The sequence below is a fragment of the Narcine bancroftii genome, chromosome 2, assembly GCF_036971445.1.
Source record: "Narcine bancroftii isolate sNarBan1 chromosome 2, sNarBan1.hap1, whole genome shotgun sequence".
Lineage (NCBI taxonomy): Eukaryota > Metazoa > Chordata > Chondrichthyes > Torpediniformes > Narcinidae > Narcine > Narcine bancroftii.
Window position 1 is genome coordinate 207,259,434 of NC_091470.1, and position 20,938 is coordinate 207,280,371.

A 20,938-nucleotide genomic window follows, 5' to 3' on the forward strand; every position below is an offset into this window, starting at 1 on the left:
TGTCCGACACCCCGTCAGAGTTCTCCAGCTGCATCTCCACCTTCGGAAGGGTACCACTGAGCTGGAAAGGGAACAGAAAAGTTTCACCGGGATGTTCCTGGGACTGGAGGGTCTTGTGTTAGAAGGAGAGGCTGGCCTCTTTCATCCTCAAACGTGAGAGGATGAGGGCGACCTTCTGGAGGCTCATAAACTCACAAGAGGCATGGATAAGGTGGATGGTCACTGGGGAAGGGGTAACCTGTACAAATAGGATAAGGTTCCATCCGAACTCAAGGGGAACCAATATCCTGGCAGGAAGGTTTGCTAAAGCTCTTACAGGGGGAGCGGGGAGAGCAGGAGAGTGTGGGGTTGGAACATTGTCTTGGGTAAACTTATACCTCTCATTTTGTTCATTTTAGATTGGTCACAGTGTTTGAGCTACCGAAAGAAAATAGACACACACACCGAGAGCAGTTCAGTTTATACAAATGTTTATTACTAATTCAAAAGCTGATTTCACACTACAATATGCAAGCCCTTCCCAACTATACTTATCAACGCTTGGACTGGTCCCAACTGCCGAAGCGAGGCAACGACTGCACACTTGTAGTAGGTTGTCAGGGCGCTGGTAGCAGCTTCTCCACCTCCCCCGACCGGGACGTTGCTTGGACTCTGGCTATTCTTCCTTCTTGACAAGGGGTGTTCCCACCCCTCGGAGAATCTAAACTTCAGCAGCAGGACCACAGGCTTATATACCCCAAAAACAATTAATCATGCGCCTACTCCTTCTAATATTTGTCAGTCAAAATCAAAACTGAACATTACATTCTACAATTTAGAAGATTAATTATTATGGAACCAGGATGTTATAATTTCCTGGTTTATCTCGTAGATGCAAAGACTTATTAAAACTTCTCGAGCAAGACAGGTTGTGACCAATTCGTCAATTTCAGAGTGTTGCATTTGACAACTGCTTTCCCTGGGCCTCACAGTGGAATTCCATTTCAAAGTGTATCTTCAGATAAGTCCCCATGGCTGAGTTTAATTACATCTGCTAGTTCTGAAAGTAAGGTGACCTGCGTGTGGACCCAGTGTCGTCAGTTCCACATAAGCAAAAAGCATCTGGGTACATGGTTTTAATCCTCCATTACATCCCACCCCTTGGTCACAATCTGTCATTTGCGAGGCCTAACCAGTATTTGAGTACAGAGGGAGCGAAAAAAGAGAAATCAAAACAACAATTACAAAGATAAGCAATGACGCGAGCAACCAACGGAGGATAGTGTGGCCCACCCCCCCAAATGTAGCAGTTAGCCATGAGAAAGGATTCCAACCAAGGCTCAAATTATCCTTGTTGGCCACAATACCCAGGTACTGGAGCTCACGAACAGATTTTGAAACATGCTGAACAATAACATATTTATATAAGCTGCACTTGAGGCTGGTGACCGAGGACTTCCTTGGTGTAATGCATCGGACCGTGTTTCCCACGGGTAACTCCCTTGGAACGTCCTCGACATTACAAATCCAATTGCTGGCATCAAAGCAGCTGTTAAGCCAGATCACCAGGAGTGTAAAATGGAGAACCTGGAACAAAGAAGCCTGACACATGTCACTCATGATACCATAAGCGTTCAGTGTTTAAACAGACTAAATCATCCTGTCCCTCAATAGCTACCCACCGAGTGTTACCCTGGGCAGGTGTCACTATTTCCCCTTTTACAGGAGGGCCACTACCTGGTGGTGCCACCCATACCTTTTGTCCAACATTCTCTAGTTCGGGGATGGGGGGCATTGACTGTTTTTCCTCTGGAATAGGCTGTAATTCAGGAGCGTGAAGAAGTCGGTGGAATCATCCTTTTAAAGGGCGATGATTCAAATTGTCGACTGCCTGCTGCAGCACATGGCACCATCCCTTCTGGGTCCCCAGTGATGTTTCCAAACGAATTTGTTCCTTCAGTAAGCCGTTCATTTGTTCAACTAACCCGGCAGCCTGCGGGTAATAAGGAATATGGTGGATCCATAAAATACCGTTGTCATTTGCCCAATCACAGATTGCTTTCCTGGAGAAGTGCGAGCCATTATCAGAGTGAATCTCCTCTGGAACATCATAACGATAAATCAAATGGTTTAGTCCTTGGATAGTGCTAGCTTGGTCAGCCGTCTTGGTGGGAAAAGTAAAAACCAGGCCCAAAAAGGTGTCAACCATTACTAGGATATAATATTTACCCATACAGTCTAGCATGGGGCCTATGTAATCAATTTGCCAGACCGCAGCTGAGTGAGCACCCCATTTTATTCGGCCATGTGGACCAGGTGGAATGGTATGGAACTTCACAAGCTGACATTCTGGGCATGTACGTACGACCATGCGGACATCATCCTGATGGACGGATAAAGCATGTGTACGGGACCACATAGCTGATCCCTTCTCCCCCAAATGACCACTCTGTTCATGTGCCCATCGAGCCAGGGGGACGGTATCAGCACAGCTGATAGTGGCAAGCTGATCTGCTACTGCATTATGTTGAGCCATGTTAGTCGCCATATTGGTATGGGCATCAACGTGATAAACGGTTATCTCACGATGGTGGGAAGCATCCCACAACAGCTGCCACAACTCTGCCCCATACTGGGCGGTCATGTATCATCCAGTTGTTCTTTTGCAAATCAGGCATCCATACCACAAGTCCATTAGCCAAAGCCCAGGAATCAGTAAACAGGCGAAGAGGGTGATCATGGGGATCTAGTGGTAAAGTGACTGCCTTCAACTCAGCATACTGACTGGAGCCACCATCCCCCTCCTCCGATAAGTGAGTTCCTGACCTGGGATGGTAAGCCACCTGTTCGTGTACGTGGCCCACCCCTTCAGGCCCTCTGGTCGCATGACTCTGAATATACCACTTCCATTTAACAATAGAAGACTGCTGAGCCCGCCCGATCTTTAGATTAGCATCATTAGCCAGGACCCAATTCATTATAGGAAGTGCAGGTCGCAATTGAACATCTGCATCACCTGTCATTCTTTCAGTCTCTAGCAGGGCCCAGTAACAGGCTAGTAACTGTTGTTCAAAAACAGAATAACGAGTGGCAGCCTCGGGCATGGTACGTGACCAGAATCCCAGTGGGACTCGGCGACCCTCTTGTTTCTGCCAGAGGCTCCAGGAGGCCACATCATCAATGTAATGGTGAATTGAGAGGGAAGGCGATACTGGAAGGTGGATGAAGGTATACTGGCGCCCCTTCCAGGTAAAGGCGAACTGATCCTGTGAATCCTCAGCTATAAGAATACTGAAGAAGGCGTTAGAGAGATCAATGACAGCATACCATGTTCCTGAGTTCCCAGTAGCAATGTTTTCAATAAGGGTGACAATGTCCGGAACTGCTGAAGCAAGTGGTGGGGCATGTTTGTTCAAAAAACGATAATCAACTGTCATTCTCCAGGAGCCATCTGGCTTCTGGACCGGCCAAACAGGGCTATTAAAGGGCGACGTTGCGGGCCTCACTACCCCTTCTTCTTGCAGAGCATCGATGGTGGCAGTAATCTCTTCCTGCCCCCCAGGGAGACGATATTGTGGAATGCACACTGGTTTCATGGGGGCTGGCACCATCACAGGATCCCACTTAACCTGACCCACTACTAGTTTTTTTGTAATAGTTCGAATTCCAAATTCAAATCCCCCTTGGCTAGTATTAAGGGCCATACCGGCCAACATATTAATACCCAGGATACACTCGTCAGTAGCAGCCACCAGGGCATGTAACCAGACAGGGGAAGGGCTATCACCCACCATGGCACAGACTTTTATTTCCTTTGCCAGGGTGACCGCTCCTCCCAACCCCTCTATTTGAAAGGCCGGTCTAGTCCAGAGGTCGGGATTACCAGGAATCACCGAGTGCTCTGCACCGGTGTCGACCAAAGCCAAGTATTGGCGATCATTACCCCCACCCCAGTGGATTGTTAACGGTATGTAGGGCCGCGGATCCCCGTGTGTGCGCCGTGTCTCGATGGAGTAGACACGGGAATCCTGCCCACACCTTGAGGCTTCAGAAGGGTTCGGGGGCTTCCAGGACCACATGCTATTGTTATCTTTAAGAGCCTGTTTAACCCATTGTTTTACCTCATCATGAGTAACTGGAGCAGGAGAAGCCAGCTCGATAGAAGCAGCAGTGGGAGCAGAAAGCACAGCTGGGCCAGGAGGACTCAGCAGCTGGGGATGATGTTCCCCTGCTTTTTGCCTAAATCGATCTCCAATGGCAGCCAGCTCTTTTACAGAGAAATCACGGATCATTGACTCCTTCTGACCCCTGTTCCCACTTTGACTCACAGGGTCCTCCACCCAGTCTAGGGGAGGAGGTGGAGGCCATCCAACAGAGGGAGTATAAGCAGGGGTTTGGGTATTTTCCCCTGGGTCCACATGGGAAACCGGGGTATCTATCCCTTCCATCTCTACCCTTACATCATCCCCCCTTCTGTCTGTTTGGGAAATCTGCTGCCTTATAGGGCGGGCGTGAACAGCAGATGGAGAGGGTAGTATGTTAGACACATGCTGAGGAGTATCTGCATTATTACCATTGTCATTCCAGATATTCCCATCCCAATCCTCAATTACATCAGGATCGTTACCATTCCTTATCATGGCATGAATACGATATGGATCGGGTTCTACTCCATGCCTTTCCTTATCTGCACAGAGCTGCTGCCGGAGTTTAATATTACGGCAAATCATTTGGACATGCTTATCTTCCCATTCTTTGGCTCTGTCCTGACTGGTGCGAACAATCTCGCTCATCATGGAACAGCATTGTCGCAGGACTTCTAGCTCCTCCTCTAATTGCTTTCTTTTGCACTGAGATTCTACTTCTCTTTGAATTAATTCTGCTTCACGCTGAACGGAGTGGCGTAATGCTGTGGCCAGCAACCAAAAACCATTCGTCAGCATTCCCTTTTTATCAGGAAATTTACTTTCTCGAAGGAGAGTGGCAACCCGCTCTCCCAGAGGTGCACTTGATGAGTCTAACTTCTCATCCCAACTAATGGGTGGTCCCAACAAAGACAGGGTATTGGCCAACATGCCAAACCCATCGTCTTTGGAAGTCCATCCAGGAATCAAGAACTGCTCAGGGCTCACCTCTTTCTTTCGGCGAAACATCTTGAGACCAACCCTGCTCGCTGCGCCAATTGTCTTGGGTAAACTTATACCTCTCATTTTGTTCATTTTAGATTGGTCACAGTGTTTGAGCTACCGAAAGAAAATAGACACACACACCGAGAGCAGTTCAGTTTATACAAATGTTTATTACTAATTCAAAAGCTGATTTCACACTACAATATGCAAGCCCTTCCCAACTATACTTATCAACGCTTGGACTGGTCCCAACTGCCGAAGCGAGGCAACGACTGCACACTTGTAGTAGGTTGTCAGGGCGCTGGTAGCAGCTTCTCCACCTCCCCCGACCAGGACGTTGCTTGGACTCTGGCTGTTCTTCCTTCTTGACAAGGGGTGTTCCCACCCCTCGGAGAATCTAAACTTCAGCAGCAGGACCACAGGCTTATATACCCCAAAAACAATTAATCATGCGCCTACTCCTTCTAATATTTGTCAGTCAAAATCAAAACTGAACATTACATTCTACAATTTAGAAGATTAATTATTATGGAACCAGGATGTTATAATTTCCTGGTTTATCTCGTAGATGCAAAGACTTATTAAAACTTCTCGAGCAAGACAGGTTGTGACCAATTCGTCAATTTCAGAGTGTTGCATTTGACAACTGCTTTCCCTGGGCCTCACAGTGGAATTCCATTTCAAAGTGTATCTTCAGATAAGTCCCCATGGCTGAGTTTAATTACATCTGCTAGTTCTGAAAGTAAGGTGACCTGCGTGTGGACCCAGTGTCGTCAGTTCCACATAAGCAAAAAGCATCTGGGTACATGGTTTTAATCCTCCATTACAGGAACATAAGGGAAAAAAGAGGAAGGGGCTGTTGGTGCACAAGTAGAGACAGCTAGTAGGGAGTTTGTGTGGAAACACCAGACAGATAGGCTAATGTTGCAGTGGATTACAGTGGCATGAGAGAGGAACTGGACAAAGTGGATTGAAATGGGGACACTAGTAGGGAAGATGCCAGAGCAGCAATGGATGGATTTTCTGCAAGAGATGGGGAAGGTTTGCACAGTGATTAGCACAACACCTTACAGCACCAACAATCAGGAGCAGGGGTTTGAATCCCATGCTGTCTGTAAGGAGTTTGTATGTTCTCCCCATGTCTGCATGGGTTTTCGCCAGGGACTTCTGGTTTCCTCCCACTGCTCAAAACATACTGGGGGTGTAGGCTAATTTGGGGTACGTTAGGCGGCATGGACCCATGGGCCGAAATGGCCTGTTACTCTACTAAATTTAAAATGTAAAATTCGAATGGAAATATGTCACAACTGTTGGTTTACTGGGGAAGTCAAAGTGAATGTGAAAGCAAATGAAGAAATACAAAGAAGCAAAAATTTTGGGAAGATCGAGGATTGGGGCGTAACGAGAAAACACAGAAGGAGGCAAAAGATGAAGAATAAAAGTAGGCTAGGAAATAATATCTAAGAGGATACAAAAGTCTTCAATTACATGAAGAATAAAAAAGCGGTGAGAGTAGATATAGGACAACTAAAAAAAATGGTGTCAGAGAAATTCTTCTTCTTTGGCTTGGCTTCGCGAACGAAGATTTATGGAGGGGGTAAAAAGTCCACGTCAGCTGCAGGCTCGTTTGTGGCTGACAAGTCCGATGCGGGACAGGCAGACACGGTTGCAGCGGAAAATTGGTTGGTTGGGGTTGGGTGTTGGGTTTTTCCTCCTTTGCCTTTTGTCAGTGAGGTGGGCTCTGCGGTCTTCTTCAAAGGAGGTTGCTGCCCGCCAAACTGTGAGGCGCCAAGATGCACGGTTTGAGGCGTTATCAGCCCATTGGCGGTGGTCAATGTGGCAGGCACCAAGAGATTTCTTTAGGCAGTCCTTGTACCTTTTCTTTGGTGCACCTCTGTCACGGTGGCCAGTGGAGAGCTCGCCATATAACACGATCTTGGGAAGGCGATGGTCCTCCATTCTGGAGACGTGACCCATCCAGTGCAGCTGGATCTTCAGCAGCGTGGACTCGATGCTGTCGACCTCTGCCATCTCGAGTACTTCGACGTTAGGGATGAAAGCGCTCCAATGGATGTTGAGGATGGAGCGGAGACAACGCTGGTGGAAGCGTTCTAGGAGCCGTAGGTGGTGCTGGTAGAGGATCCATGATTCGGAGCCGAACAGGAGTGTGGGTATGACAACGGCTCTGTATACGCTTATCTTTGTGAGGTTTTTCAGTTGGTTGTTTTTCCAGACTCTTTTGTGTAGTCTTCCAAAGGCGCTATTTGCCTTGGCGAGTCTGTTGTCTATCTCATTGTCGATCCTTGCATCTGATGATTATAATGAGACACAAACTGGATGGTTCCAGGAATTTAATAACTTCATCCTTGAGGATTGACTCTTAATATCTTCCCAACCACCAGCATCAGACTTTTAGGTCTATAGTTTCCTTTTTTCTGTTTCCCACCTTTCTTGTACAGCAGAACCACATTTGCAATCTTCCAATCCCCTGGAATCACTCCAGAGTCTATTGATTTCTGGAAGATTGTCACCAATGGATCCACAATCTCCAAAGCCACCTCTTTCAAAACCTGGGAGATTTATCTATCTTTATTCCATTCAATTTACCTAGCACAATTTCTCTAGTAACCTTAACTGTATCCAACTCTTCTCTGAAGCCTTGTCAGGGATATTATTAATGTCTTCCATAATGAATACTGACATAAAATATTGATTTCATTCTTCCATTTCTTTATAACCCATTGTAATTTCCCCAGCATCATTTTCTATAAGTCCCATGTCAACATGTCTTTTTTTATTCTAAAAAAAAACTCAGTACTTTTTTTATATTGTTTCCCAATCTCCTTTCATAACTCATCTTCTTTCTTTATGACTTTCTTTATTCCTTTCTGTAAGTTTTTAAAGGAATCCCAGTCCTCTGATTTCCCATTAATTTTAGCTTCTTTGTATGCCCTCCCCTTTGCTTATATCTTAGCCCTCACCTTTTTTTTAGCCACATTGGTACCATCTTTCCTTTGACTAATTTCCTTTTCCTTGAAATATATCTATCCTGCATGCCTTTTATTATTTGCAAAAATATCTTCCAATCCTGCTCTGTTCCTCCGACTAGTTTGCTTTTCCAGTCAACTTGAGCCAGTTCCTTTCTGATACCTCATAATTTCCTTTATTCCACTAAAAAATTGATACATCCAATAACATTTTTAGCTTTTCAAATTGGAAATTGAATTCAACCATGTTGTAATCACTGCTTCCTAGAGGTTCTAAGACCTTTAACTCCCTAAGGACCCCAGGTTCATTGCACATGACCCAATTGAGAACTGCAGATCCCCTGGTGGGCTTCTCAACAAGCTGTTCAAAAAAGCCATTTCTTAGGTTTTCTACAAACTTACTCTCCTGTGATCCAGTAATTTCCTGTCCTTCCCAATCCCTTGCCATGTTAAAATCTCCCATAATTATTTTGATATTATCTTTGTGACATGCCCATTGTATTTATGTCTGTATCTCATAGTCCACTTCCTGGATGCTGTATATAACTGTTAATACGATCTTTTTACCCTTGGTATTTCTTAATTCAACCCATACTGATTCTATCACTTTAGACCCTATGTCCCTTCTTTCTATTGATTTAATGACATCACTTATCATCGGACCCATCCCTACACCTCTACCCTCCTGCCTATCTTTCCTATAGACTGTGTATCCTTGGATATTGATCCAATGGGATCTTGCACAATATTCCTTGCACACCTCATTGAGCCATGTTTCAGTAATGGCCACAATGTCATACCTTTTTAGTTGAATCTGAGCAATCAGGTCATCTACTTTGTTTCTAATGCTACATGTATGTGTATAGTGCCCGTAAGCCCGTTATCAATGTCGTTTGTGCTGTATTCCTGATGAACAGCTCTTTCTTCTGTTTGCTCACCTGCCTTTATGTCGTTACTGACCACTTCTTTTCTATTAATTCCTTCCTCTGTTGTAACTCCCTGTCTCGCTGCTATCCTATTCTCTTTGCTCTCATTTTGATTTCCCTCCCCCTGTAAAGCTTGTTTAAACCCTCACCAACGGCTTTAGCAAACCCTCCTGCCAGGATATTGGTCCCTTTTTAGTTTAGGTCCAGTCCAACCTTTTTATAGAGGTCTGACCTTCCCCAGAAGCGATCTGAATGATCTAGGAATCTGACACCCTGCCCCCTACACCAACTCTTTAGCCATGCATTCATCACTTCCTCACCTCAGGGCATGCTTGGGCTCCTTCGAACCCCCACCACCACCCAGGCATGGCACCCGCCCGACTCACATTCCTGGCGAGCTGCTTTCTGTGGAGCTCATTTTCGTTTGGCTGGGCCTGACCGTGGCACATCTGCAGCGACCGTATGAAGGGCCATATAGGATCATACAGCATTCCAGCTCAACGTTCACTCTGGACTTGGGCGACAGGCATGAGCTGTTTACCATGGACAGGCTGAAGTCAGCGCACCTCGATCGCACTGAGCCTGTGGTCGTTGCCCATCCCATGAAGCGAAGCCGCCTGGCAAAATAGGACATTGGCGCCGGTTCTGGGGAGGGGGGGGGGGCTGTGTGGCGGCTCACCACAAGGAAGGCGAACCGGTCCTGCTTGTAAGCCATGCGGCGGGGCAGCTGGCCAAAATGTCGCCGTCGGGGTTTTCTCTTCCTTCCAGCTTGGGGCTCAGAAACCTGCTCTTGGGGACCACGTGACGCCCGGATGACGTCAGCACCCTCCAGCGTGGTTCTCAGCCAGGTCCGGGCTAGGAGTATGAGTGCAGCCCAGCAGCCTACAATAAACTAGTCTGCTCACTGAGCTTAACCCTTCTGGTTGCGTGTGATATTGCAGTAGTGTAGCCGCCGCTACACTAGCCTCTTTTTAAAAACTTAGCTTTTGCTTCAAGTTTTACTTGGACTCCCTGAATTTTTCCCAGGCTCTTTCCAAACACGAATTGGTACTTGCGAAGCACTTGTAACTTTCATTTCTCATTATCTATTTCACGGCCCAATTTCCCTACCAATCTAGTGTCCAACCAATTTCTTCCCAACAATGCAGGTCCTTTCGCCCATACAATATAGAGAGATCATCCTTTCTTAGTTTTTTTTGGTGTCATTAAAGTCTTGATCAGACTATATGTTTTGCTTCCCACTTCACTTTAAAACAGTGCCAGGTTTTTCTTACAGATCTCAGTATCACTTACATCATGGGCTATGCAGTGCAGATCAAATTTATCCACATAATCAAGCCACTCTTCAGTCTCTTTATATTACCAGAATTTCCTCCTACCATTTTCTCTAGCTGCTGAATACTTGCTTTCCTTTTGTTGTCTTTTGAAATTAGTACTAAAATTCCTTCACTCCTGATTTCTTTCTAGCTGCAACCTTGTAGCTTCCGTTGTCTGGAGTTCGGATATTTTATCTGTCATGTCCACATTAATTTAAACACTTCTTTGTTGAGCATTTTGCAGACTTTATTCTCAAACAAAATGTTGCACACACAAAACTGAACCGTACCCTTACCATGTTGCTTACGTAAACCCATGACACTTCGTGATTACATAATATGTTCCCACAACACACATTAGTTCTCTTTGCAGTGCACTAACATCCTGGAAGTAAAAGGGCGAGCAACGTTTTGGGCCTGGGCTCTTTGTCAAGGGATGAGGAAAAGCAGGCAGACACCTGAATAAAAAGCTTGGGGGGCGGGGGGGGGGGGGGTGGGGGAGAAGACAGAGGAGCTCAGGCTAACAGGTTGCGTGAAATAAACACATAGAAATACTGGAGAACTCAGCTGGTCTCGCAGTGTCCAAAGGAGGTACAGATATATTACCATCATTTTGGTCCTGAGTCCTTAGAAACATAGAAAACCTACAGCACAATAAAAATTGTGCTAAACATGTCCTTCCCTAGAAATAACTAGGCTAACCCTTACCCCTCTATTTTTCTAACGTACGTTTCTTAAAATACCCTATTATATCCGCCTCTACTACTGTTGCCTGCAGCCCATTCCACACACCCACCACTCTTTGTAAAAAAAAAACTTACCCCTGACATCTTCTCTGTACCTACTCCCCAGCACCTTAAACCTGTGTCCTCTAGTGGCCACCATTTCAGCCCTGGGAAAAAGCCTCCGACTATCCACATGACCAATGTCTCTCATCATCTTATTCCTTCTTCAAGGAATAGGAAAACAACAGGAAGGTGTCAGAATAAAGCCTGAAGAATGGCAGGGGGTCTGTCCACAAAAGGTCTTAACTGGATATGATAAGAGGAGAGGGGATAATTGATTTTGGCTCTGTGGAAGGAGACGGGGAAAAGGGGAGACAGAGCTGGGGGTAGGCAATGGGGAAGAAGGGGGAAAGGAAATGGAAACTGGAAAAGTTGATGTTAATACCATCCAGTTGGAGAGTGTTCAGACTGGAGGTGTTATTCCTCCAGTTTGCGGGTGGTCTCATTCTGGCTATGCATGAGACCACAGACAGACACATTAACAGTCACCAAGGGATTGGGTTTGAGAATTGAAATGGGTGGCTACTGGGAGATCCACGCTATTGCGGCAGACAGAGCTGAGGTGCTCAACAAAGTGATCTCCCAGTCTGCGTCCAATCTCTCTGATATAGAGGAGACCACAGCAGGAGCACCGGATGCAGTGGATGACCTTTGTAGATACACAAGTGAAATGTTGCTTCACTTAGAACTGTTTGAGGCCCAAATGGTGGTGAGGGGGTAGGTGTGGGCACAAGAGGAGCAATTCCTGCCGTCACAGGGGTAGGTACCAAGGGGACAATTGTTGGGGAGGGAGGAGTGGATAAGGGAGTTACAGAGGGAGTGGTCCCTGTGGAAGGCGGTGATGGGAGGAGAGGGGAAAACAGTTTGTGTCTAATGGTGGGATCACGTAGTAGGTGGTGGAAATGGCGGAGGGGGACACAAGTGGATACAAATGGGAGGATAGAAGAGAAAAATTGCTGAGGTGATGGGGGGAAAAGAGTAACTCTGATAGGAGTAGAAATGCTGTCTGATTGGAGAGGGCCTCCAATTGTTCCTCCAATTTACGGGTGGCTTCGGTTTGGCACCTTCCCCCACCCCTACCTTTTTTTTGCTTATACTTGAGAAGGGGGCCAGGCTGGAAATAGTCAGAAATGCTGGAGGAATTCAGCTGGTCTTGTAGTGTCCATAGAAGATAAAGATTATTACCATCGTTTTGGGCCTGAGCCCTTCCCCTATATTTCCCATGGATGCTGTGTGACCGGCTGAAGTTTCTCCAGCAGGTTTGTGTGTAACATTCAACCTCAGTGTTTGCAGACTTCCTTGTTTAACTCCATTGGTTCCACTTGTCAGTCGCACTCTCCCTGTCAGTCAGCTGAGCAAATTGAGAAATGCATGCGGATGGATTTGGAGCTGATTGGTTTTCCAGACCTTGCCGACATCCACATTGTTGAGGAAACAGCTTCAGTTGGGTCTGAGATTAAAAACTGATAAAGAACTAAATTTAATTCCTAGTAAATAAAACCCTCTCCAGAAAAACACAAAAACTGCAGATGCTGGAATTTTGAGTGAACAATGGGAAGCCGTAGGGAGTTAGTGGGTCAAGTTGGGACCCTTTACAAAAATCTTATTACCTTTATGACTCAATTAACTTCTTGGCTCAATTAATGCCTATAAAGTGCCAACTTTCTGACTGAGCTGGGAATACAGCCAGTAACTGACCACAGAGACCAAAGTGACCTGTTCTACCTTGCTGCTTTTCTCTGAATAATGATGTGGGTACACTTGTTTTTGCAGGGTGATGAAAGCAGAGGAGTTGTGGATGTCACGTCAGCGAAGAGGAGATGCTTGCGTGTTTTATTTCTGAGAAGAGATTACAAGCCACAGTGAGATTCATACCCCCAAATAAGAGTGTTAAGGACCACTGACTCTGTAAGGAATTTTGGCCAGTTGCACAGAGAGAGTCACTGAGGGAAACACAAGCATATCCTGTAAGAGGCTTTGATGAATTAAATAGGAGTGAAGCCAAATAATTTATTTTCCACATCACTGAAGGAGTGAGCTAATATTTGTCTGTTAAAACTGATCGATCGCTGTTAATGCTTGAAAAACAATTTTCTGTCCAAGACTGAAATTTGTGCTTTAGGATCAACTGGACTTTACCTGGAAGTAGTTGGTGAACCTGGAGCAAACACTGAAGGGGTCCATTCTGCCCTCTGAAATGAGTGCCCATCAGCAAGCCTACACTGGGGTGCGGCCATTCACCTGTTCAGAATGTGGGAAGGGCTTTACCCAATCCTCCAGCCTGAAGTCCCACTGGCGGATCCACACTGGGGAGAGGCCTTTCTCCTGCCCTGAGTGTGGCAAGGCCTTCACCCAGTCTTCTGACCTGAAGTCCCACTGGCGAATCCACACCGGCGAGAAGCTCTTCACTTGCCCTGAGTGTGGCAAGGAGTTTACTCAGTCCTCTCACCTGAAGACCCACCGGTGGATCCACATCAGGGAGAGGCCATTCTCCTGCCCCAAGTGCAGCAAGGGGTTTAATCGATCATCAGACTTGCTGACCCACCAGCAGGTTCATACTGGCGAGTGGCCCTTCACCTGCCCTGAGTGCGGTAAAGGCTTCACCCAGACCTCTTACCTGAAGACCCACCAGCGGATCCACACGGGGGAGAAGCCCTTCACTTGCCATGAGTGTGGCAAGGAGTTCAATCAGTCCTCTAACCTGAAGACCCACCAGCGGATCCACAGCAGCGAGAGGCCCTTCACCTGCCCTGAGTGCGACAAGGGCTTCACCCAATTCTCTAGCCTGAAGTCCCACCGACGGATCCACACCAGTGAGAGGCCCTTCACCTGCCCTGAGTGCAGCAAGGGTTTCACCCAGTTCGCTCACCTGAAGTCCCACCAGCGGATCCACACCAGGGAGAGGCCCTTTACCTGCACCGAGTGTGGAAAAGGCTTCACCCAGTCCTCTAGCCTGAAGTCCCACCAGCGGATTCATACCGGGGAGAGGCCCTTCACCTGTCCCGAGTGTGGCAAGGGGTTCAATCAGTCCTGTAGCCTGAAGACCCACCGGCGGATCCACACCATAAGAGGCCAAACACTTGCACCGAGTGTGGCAAAGGCTTCAGCCACTCTTCTAGTCTGAAGTCCCACCGGCAGATCCACACCAGCAGGAGGCCCTTCTGAGTGCAGCTGAGAGTTCAATTGATTGTCGGACTTGTTGACCCACTGGCTTTTTCACACTGTGAAAGGCCCTTCACTTGTGCAATGTATGAGAAAAGATTCACTCGGTCATCCTACTTGATGGGAGAAATGTTTAAATCTGTTAAGCAATAAGTGTGTTGACATTTTTAAACAAATTAAATTTAGCGATGTGGGTTTGAATCCACTACTGTTTGTAAGGAGTTTTTTGTTCTCCCCTTGACACATTTGGATTTCCTCTGGGTGCTCCAGTTTCCTCCCACTATCCAGTAACGAACATAGGGTTGATAGGGTGTATTTGGGCAGCACCGGCTCGTGGGCCGAAAGGGCCTGTTACCGTGCTGTATCTCTAAAATTAAAAGAAATGCATTTTAAAAATTGAATCCTGGAATTTCCTGCTTCATAGGATAGAGGAGGCTAGATCATTAGGTGTAATTAAGGTGAAGATAAAAATGCATTTACCAGATTGAAGAATTAAAAGCTGTCACCGAAGAGAAGTTTACAGCAGGATGCAGATCAGTTGGGAAGATGGGCCAAAACTGGCAAATGGAATTTAACTCTCAACATTGTTATGGGCCTAAAGGACCCCAAAACCCAACTAGCAATAGATATTCACCAAGACAAATGGTTACTTAAACAAAGGTTGCTTTTAATTTTCTTTATCAAGAAAAAGGATCAAACTTTATCTTATTTCTATTATTTTAACAATCTAACAACTTCCTTCTAATTCTAAGCGCACGGGTATGTAGTGTATATAAGTTCAAAAAAAGTTCTTTGATTCACAGTCCAATCTCACTTCTCACTTCTCCAAGTTCACTGGTTGCAGGCAATTCTTATACTATGCGCAGAATTTAACTTCTATGAATTTCACCAGGCTTTGGTGCTTGAAAAGTAAATGGATACTGCTCAGGAAGGTTCTTGTTGGTTTTTGGAGAGAGATTTGTTACTCATTGGACTCAAATTGACTTTTTCTGATCAGCACATTAGTGTTTTGTCAAAGAAACTTGCCCCATCAGGGTTCTCCAGATGATAACCTATTTCTTTCAGGTCACCACAGAGTTCCTTTTGGCTTCCCTTATTTCAAATGAAACATTATGCATCCAGTCCTTTCCTCTTGTATAGACCACAAGGGCTTTGAGCAGGCTGAATTAAAAACTCACAACCCGTCTTCAAAATGGGGTTTTTCCACAAGTTTGCCAGCTTGTCCTGTTCCAGTCCCAGCTGCTGCTGTTGAACTGTAGAACTGAATTCTCTCTCTCTCTTTCACTGAGAGAAAACAACGTGACCCTCTTAGAATAGCCAAATGCACTCAGTCAGTGGCTCCGGACCTAATCTTCCAAGTTCATTCATCTGTTGCTTTCCAAAACAATAATCCATTACTCCACAGCATGTCCAATTAACACCTACTTGTGAACTCCTTAGGCATCCTTCAAAGTTTTTACAAAGGCACTCAGAGCCTGGACTTTCTGACTTGGGCAGAGCTCTGGCATTTTAAATGAGATCTGTTTTGAAGTATTTGTATGTGACCTACACTAAAAAAAAACTGCCACAATTTATCTCCTTTTAAAACATATCTATATGCAATATAAAATATAACATAATCTGTCACAACACAAAGGTTGAAGGTATTGTGGACAGTGTAGAACAGGGGTGGGCAACCTTTTAATTTGTAATTTAGACATACAGCATGGTAACAGGCCATTTTGGCCCACAAGTCTGTGCCACTCAACCTACATCCCTAGTATGTACTTGCGGGTCTTAATGGCCTGTTACCATGCTGTATATCTAAATTAAAAATTAAAAGGTTGCCCACCCTGATGTAGAACGTTGTCATAGCTTTCAACGGCATATCGACAGGATGCAGAGTTGGGTGGAAAAGTGACAGATGGAGTTCAATCCAGATCAGTGTGAGGTGATGGATTTGGGAAAGTAAAACTTGAAGTTAGAGAACATGGTTAATGGCAGGATTTTTAACAGTGTGGAAGAACAGAGGGACCTTGGGGTCCAAATCCATACATCACTCAAGATTGCTGCACAGTTAAGAAGGATTATGGTGTGTTGGTCTTCATTAGTTAGAGGATTGAGTTCAAGAATCATGAGATAATGTTGCAGCTCTAGAAAGTTCCGGTTAGACCTCACTTGGAATATTGTGTTCATTTCTCATAATCTCATTACAATAAATATGTGGAAGCTCTAGAGCACACATGTCAAACTCTGGCCCGCGGGGATAATTATATTTGGCCCGCAAGATCATTTCAAAAATGTATTAGAGGTGGCCCGCCCTGCAGCGAGAGCCGATGCTGTTTTTTGGTCATGTCACCCCCACCATCCTCCCCCTTCATTGCACATCTTTCCCCATTGTAACACGAGAAATTGTAACGAGAAGTCTGTCGATGTCATCAGCCGGCAAGCCAGTTGGAAGGCTCCCCGCACAACCAGTCACTTCTCCCACCTGTCGAGCGGTGCGGAGGATGGGTGAGCGTCTGTGATTTCCTGTCGGCGCGACGGGCATGGCAGGCTGCGCACGGTCCCCGGGCAGCGCGAGCCCCGCGTGACTGGTACCGGACGGCCCTTCCACAGCGCGAGCGCACTTCTCCCGGTCGCCACGGCCTTCAGTGTTTGTACCCGCACGGACCCCAGTGACGGCTGGTTCGGCCCTGCACGTGAAGAGAGAGATGGTGGCTGTCCGCAAAGGCTGATTGGCAGCGCGCTGGGCCTGAGTGGGTGGGTAAGCAGGGGTGGGCAGAGGGTGTAGGTGAGGAGTAATGGGCAGGGGAAGTTATGGTGGTGCGAGGGGCAGTTAGAGGGAGGGATGAGTAGAAGGAGGGGTGGATAGGGAAGAGGTAAAAGGGGAGGGGCAGGGCAAATAGGGGAGGGGTGATTAGAGGGTGAGAGACGGGTAGAGGGAGGAACAGGTTGAGGGGAGAGGCAGTAGAGGGGCATGTATAGGATGGGGTGGGTAGAGGCAGAGCGAGTGGAGTGAGGGGTGAGTAGAGGTTGGGTAAAGGACTGGTCAGGTAGCGGGATGGTGGGTTGAGGGTGAATAGAGGCCTAGAGCCTGAGGAGTGAGCAGGAAATGCTGTCCTGATGCAGGCCAAAATGGACACAGCCTGTGAATGCTGACTACATCTCCACAGGGACCAAATAGGTTTCCCTCAGGTCAAGCAAAGGGTGAACTTGAGCTACCTACTCCTGACCTGTAACATTATCCTCCTAAAGTTATATCCTAAAGTTTAACATTACATATGTTGAAAGAAGAGAAAACATGCAGATGTTGTTGAAAATTTTCAATAAATATTTAGTTCGGCCCTCGACTTAGTCCGTTTTTAATTTAGGCCCTCCGTGAATTTGAGTTTGACACCCCTGCTCTAAAGGGTGCAGAGTAGATTTTCCAGGATGTTGCCCGGATTGGAGAACATGTCTTTAAAAGATTGCCAGAACCAGGGCTTTTGTTTATGGAGCAGAGAGGGTTGAGAGAGGTCTACAAGATTATAAGAGGCAGAGTTGGGGTGGACAGCCAGAACATTTTTGGTGGGTTGACATGAGCAAACACCAAAGGACATCTGTACATGGTGAGGGGAGAAATATTCAGGGGAGATGTCGGGTAAGATTTTTTTAAACACAGAGTGGTGGGGTCTGGAATTCATTGCCGGGGTAGGCCAAGAGGGATAGTTAAAATACTTAGACATGTGGATGCAAGGAAAATAAAGTGTATGGGTGTGAGGTAGGGAAGGTTTCGTTTGTTCAGTAGGTTTCTTTAGGTCAGCATAACATCATAGGCTCAAGGACTTGTGGTGTGCTTTTTAAAAAAAATATTTTTATTCAGCTTAACATATTAATCCTACATTCAAAGAATACTAATATAGCAAAAAAGCATTTCATATATACATATGACAAATTAATATAAATGTAATTAAAATCCATCCATATTTGTTGATTTAACATTATTTCTTAAAAATAATTCTCGATAGAAACCAATTGAGTTACATTATACCAATCCTTGGCCATAACACAGAGTAATAGCTGTCTAATGTGATAATATGATCTATGGCAACCATAATTACTGTATATTTTGGCATGTCTAGTTGTGAAACCCAAAAAAACCCTCAAAAAATGGTGGTCAATTTATATGCCAGATATACTTTTGAGACTTTAAATTCACCTCAAAATCAAAAGCATACATGTGGTATATCCACCCTCCCTCCCCACCACACTCTCCCTTACCCACCACCCACCTCCCTCCAACAATCTCTTCTCTTTCTGAGAAGAGATTATCAATGAATATATAAATTCTTATTTACTGCTGTGGAGCCGACTACCATCCAGAACGAGCCATGAGAATTGAGATTTTTAATCCTACTCGTAAATATGGGCTCCATATTTTCAAAACAGAGTGATATTTATCTCGTAAATTATGCTATTTTTTCATGAGGGATATAAGATCTCATTTCAATATGCCATCTTTCCATCCCTAAATCTTACAGATTTCCATGTAATGGCTACGCATCTCCTTGCAACAGCCAACGCCAGTCATAAAAATTCAATACATTTTAATATTTCCTAATAAAATTAACATCGGATCTGATAAAAATATAACCTTTAACAGTTTTTCTAAAAATAATTTAATTTGTATCCACTAAGTCCTAACTTTAATACACTGTCAAGTTGAATGGAAAAAGAACCTATTTCTTTATGACATCTAAAACATAAATATGAAGAAATCAAATTAAATATTTTTAATCTTTGAGGATTTTAGTCATAATATCCTTACATAATACATCTTGATCTATTCTACCTAAATTATTCTCCCACTTTAATCTTGATTTATGTAAATCCAATTTAGACATTTTTCTTTGAAGTAATTTATACATTTCTGAAATGTTTATTAATACCCCCTTTTGTAAGAAAAAATTCTAACTCAGATTGTCTAGGTAATTTTAAATTTTGACCTAATTCATCAATTAATTTGAAACATTATATTTCTCTTTCATTCGTTGAAAAGAAATAAAATAACCAACTTCAGAACAATCTTCTGTCATTTTAATTCCCATTTCACTCCATATCTAAATCAAACATTCCATTAATAAATTTCAATTGAGCAGCTTTATAATAATTTTTAAAATGTGGAAGCTGCAAACCTCTTAATTCAAATTTTCAAGTAATTTCTCTGAAGATACGCTTACCATTTTACCATTCCATAAAAAATTTCCTAATTACTAAATTTAAATCTAATTTAAAGAATTTTTGAAGTGTACTACAAGGAATGGATTGAAAAAGATATTAAATCCTTGGAAAAATATTTATCTTAATACAGTTCACTCTAACTATTAATGTTATACATAAATCATTCCCTTTATTCAGATCTTCTTTCATTTTATTAAGTAATGGTAAATAATTCAAATTATATAAATTATTATTTTTAAAATTTTAATACCCAAATATTCCATTATTTTACCATTTAAATTGAACAATTTTTTACACTGAGTATAACGCCCCTCAACTAAAGGCACAATTTCACTATATTCTTTTAATCTTATATGCAAAGAATGTAAAGAATTTTCAGCGTCTGTCAAATAAATCAAAATATCATCAGCAAATAAATTAATCTTAAATTTGTCAAAATTAACCTTAATCCCCTTAATAGTAACATCTTGTCTTATTGTGCCAAAGGTTCAATAGCTAAAACAAATAAAGCTAGAAACAAAGGACATCCTTGTGTAGTTGATCTAGTTAACGAAAAGGCCGAAGATATTTGTCCATTTGTCACTACATTAGCATACAGATTTTTATCTAAAAGTTTTAATCCAATTAATAAATACTGACCCAAATCCAAATTTTTCTAGCACATTAAATAAAAATTTCCATTCTAATCTATCAAATGCCTTTTCAGCATCTGTTGTAACCGTGGCCAGAAATGTTAAATGAGGAACCGAATTCCCACTCTTGGTTATCCAGAGTAATGGAATGACAGACAAAAACACCGTGTTCTTTACTATGTTTCTCAAGACAAGACTATTTACACAAAATGGCGTAAACTATTTATAGTACTTAGACAAACTTGTGACTTCAAGTCACAAGGCAATCTCGTGAGTCCTTTAGTTAATGGATGGCTCATATGGTAACACCCACTCCTGGTGACTGTGGGTCACTCTGATTAGTATTCCCTAGCACCTCCCCCTTTGAGTTGCTCATACGAGTGTAGACTTGGGTCTACTTGGAAGGGCTTTACTGGTTGGCAAACTCTTTGTGAAGTTTGTACAGGTTCCTGTGATGCAGCAGGTAAAATTTTGTTTTCCTGTGATGATTGTTCTTGGTTGGTCACTGGTTTCTGCAGTTCAAAAGTTTCCAACAGAGCATCCAAGTTGAGTTGTTCAGATGTCTCAGCGAGATTACATTCAGTTGGTCATAACTGGTTGGCATGTCTAGTCCATCTGTCTGGTCCAACCTGCAGATGATAGAGAACCTCCCCGATCTTCCTCAGGATTCTCCCCAGCTGTCACTCACCTGACTTCACCCTGTCGTCTCGCACCAACACTTTGTCCATCCTGAAACATTCTTTGTTTTGATCCATGCTGGCAGTTAAACCGTCTTTCCATATACAAATCTCTGCCTCCAGGTTCTGACTTTAGTGGGAAA

General features: G+C 44.4%; 1 protein-coding gene across 1 annotated transcript in view; it reads left to right on the forward strand.

Annotated features, from left to right (window-relative positions):
* Positions 1-14,489, forward strand: part of LOC138755034 (zinc finger protein 678-like) — a 34,113-nt gene extending 19,624 nt beyond the window's left edge. The window contains exon 2 of the mRNA XM_069920207.1: positions 12,896-14,489. Within this exon, the coding sequence (XP_069776308.1) occupies positions 13,320-14,246 (927 nt within the window). The 5' untranslated portion in view covers positions 12,896-13,319 and the 3' untranslated portion in view covers positions 14,247-14,489. The remainder of the gene's footprint in view (positions 1-12,895) is intronic.
* The last annotated feature ends 6,449 nt before the right edge of the window (positions 14,490-20,938 follow it).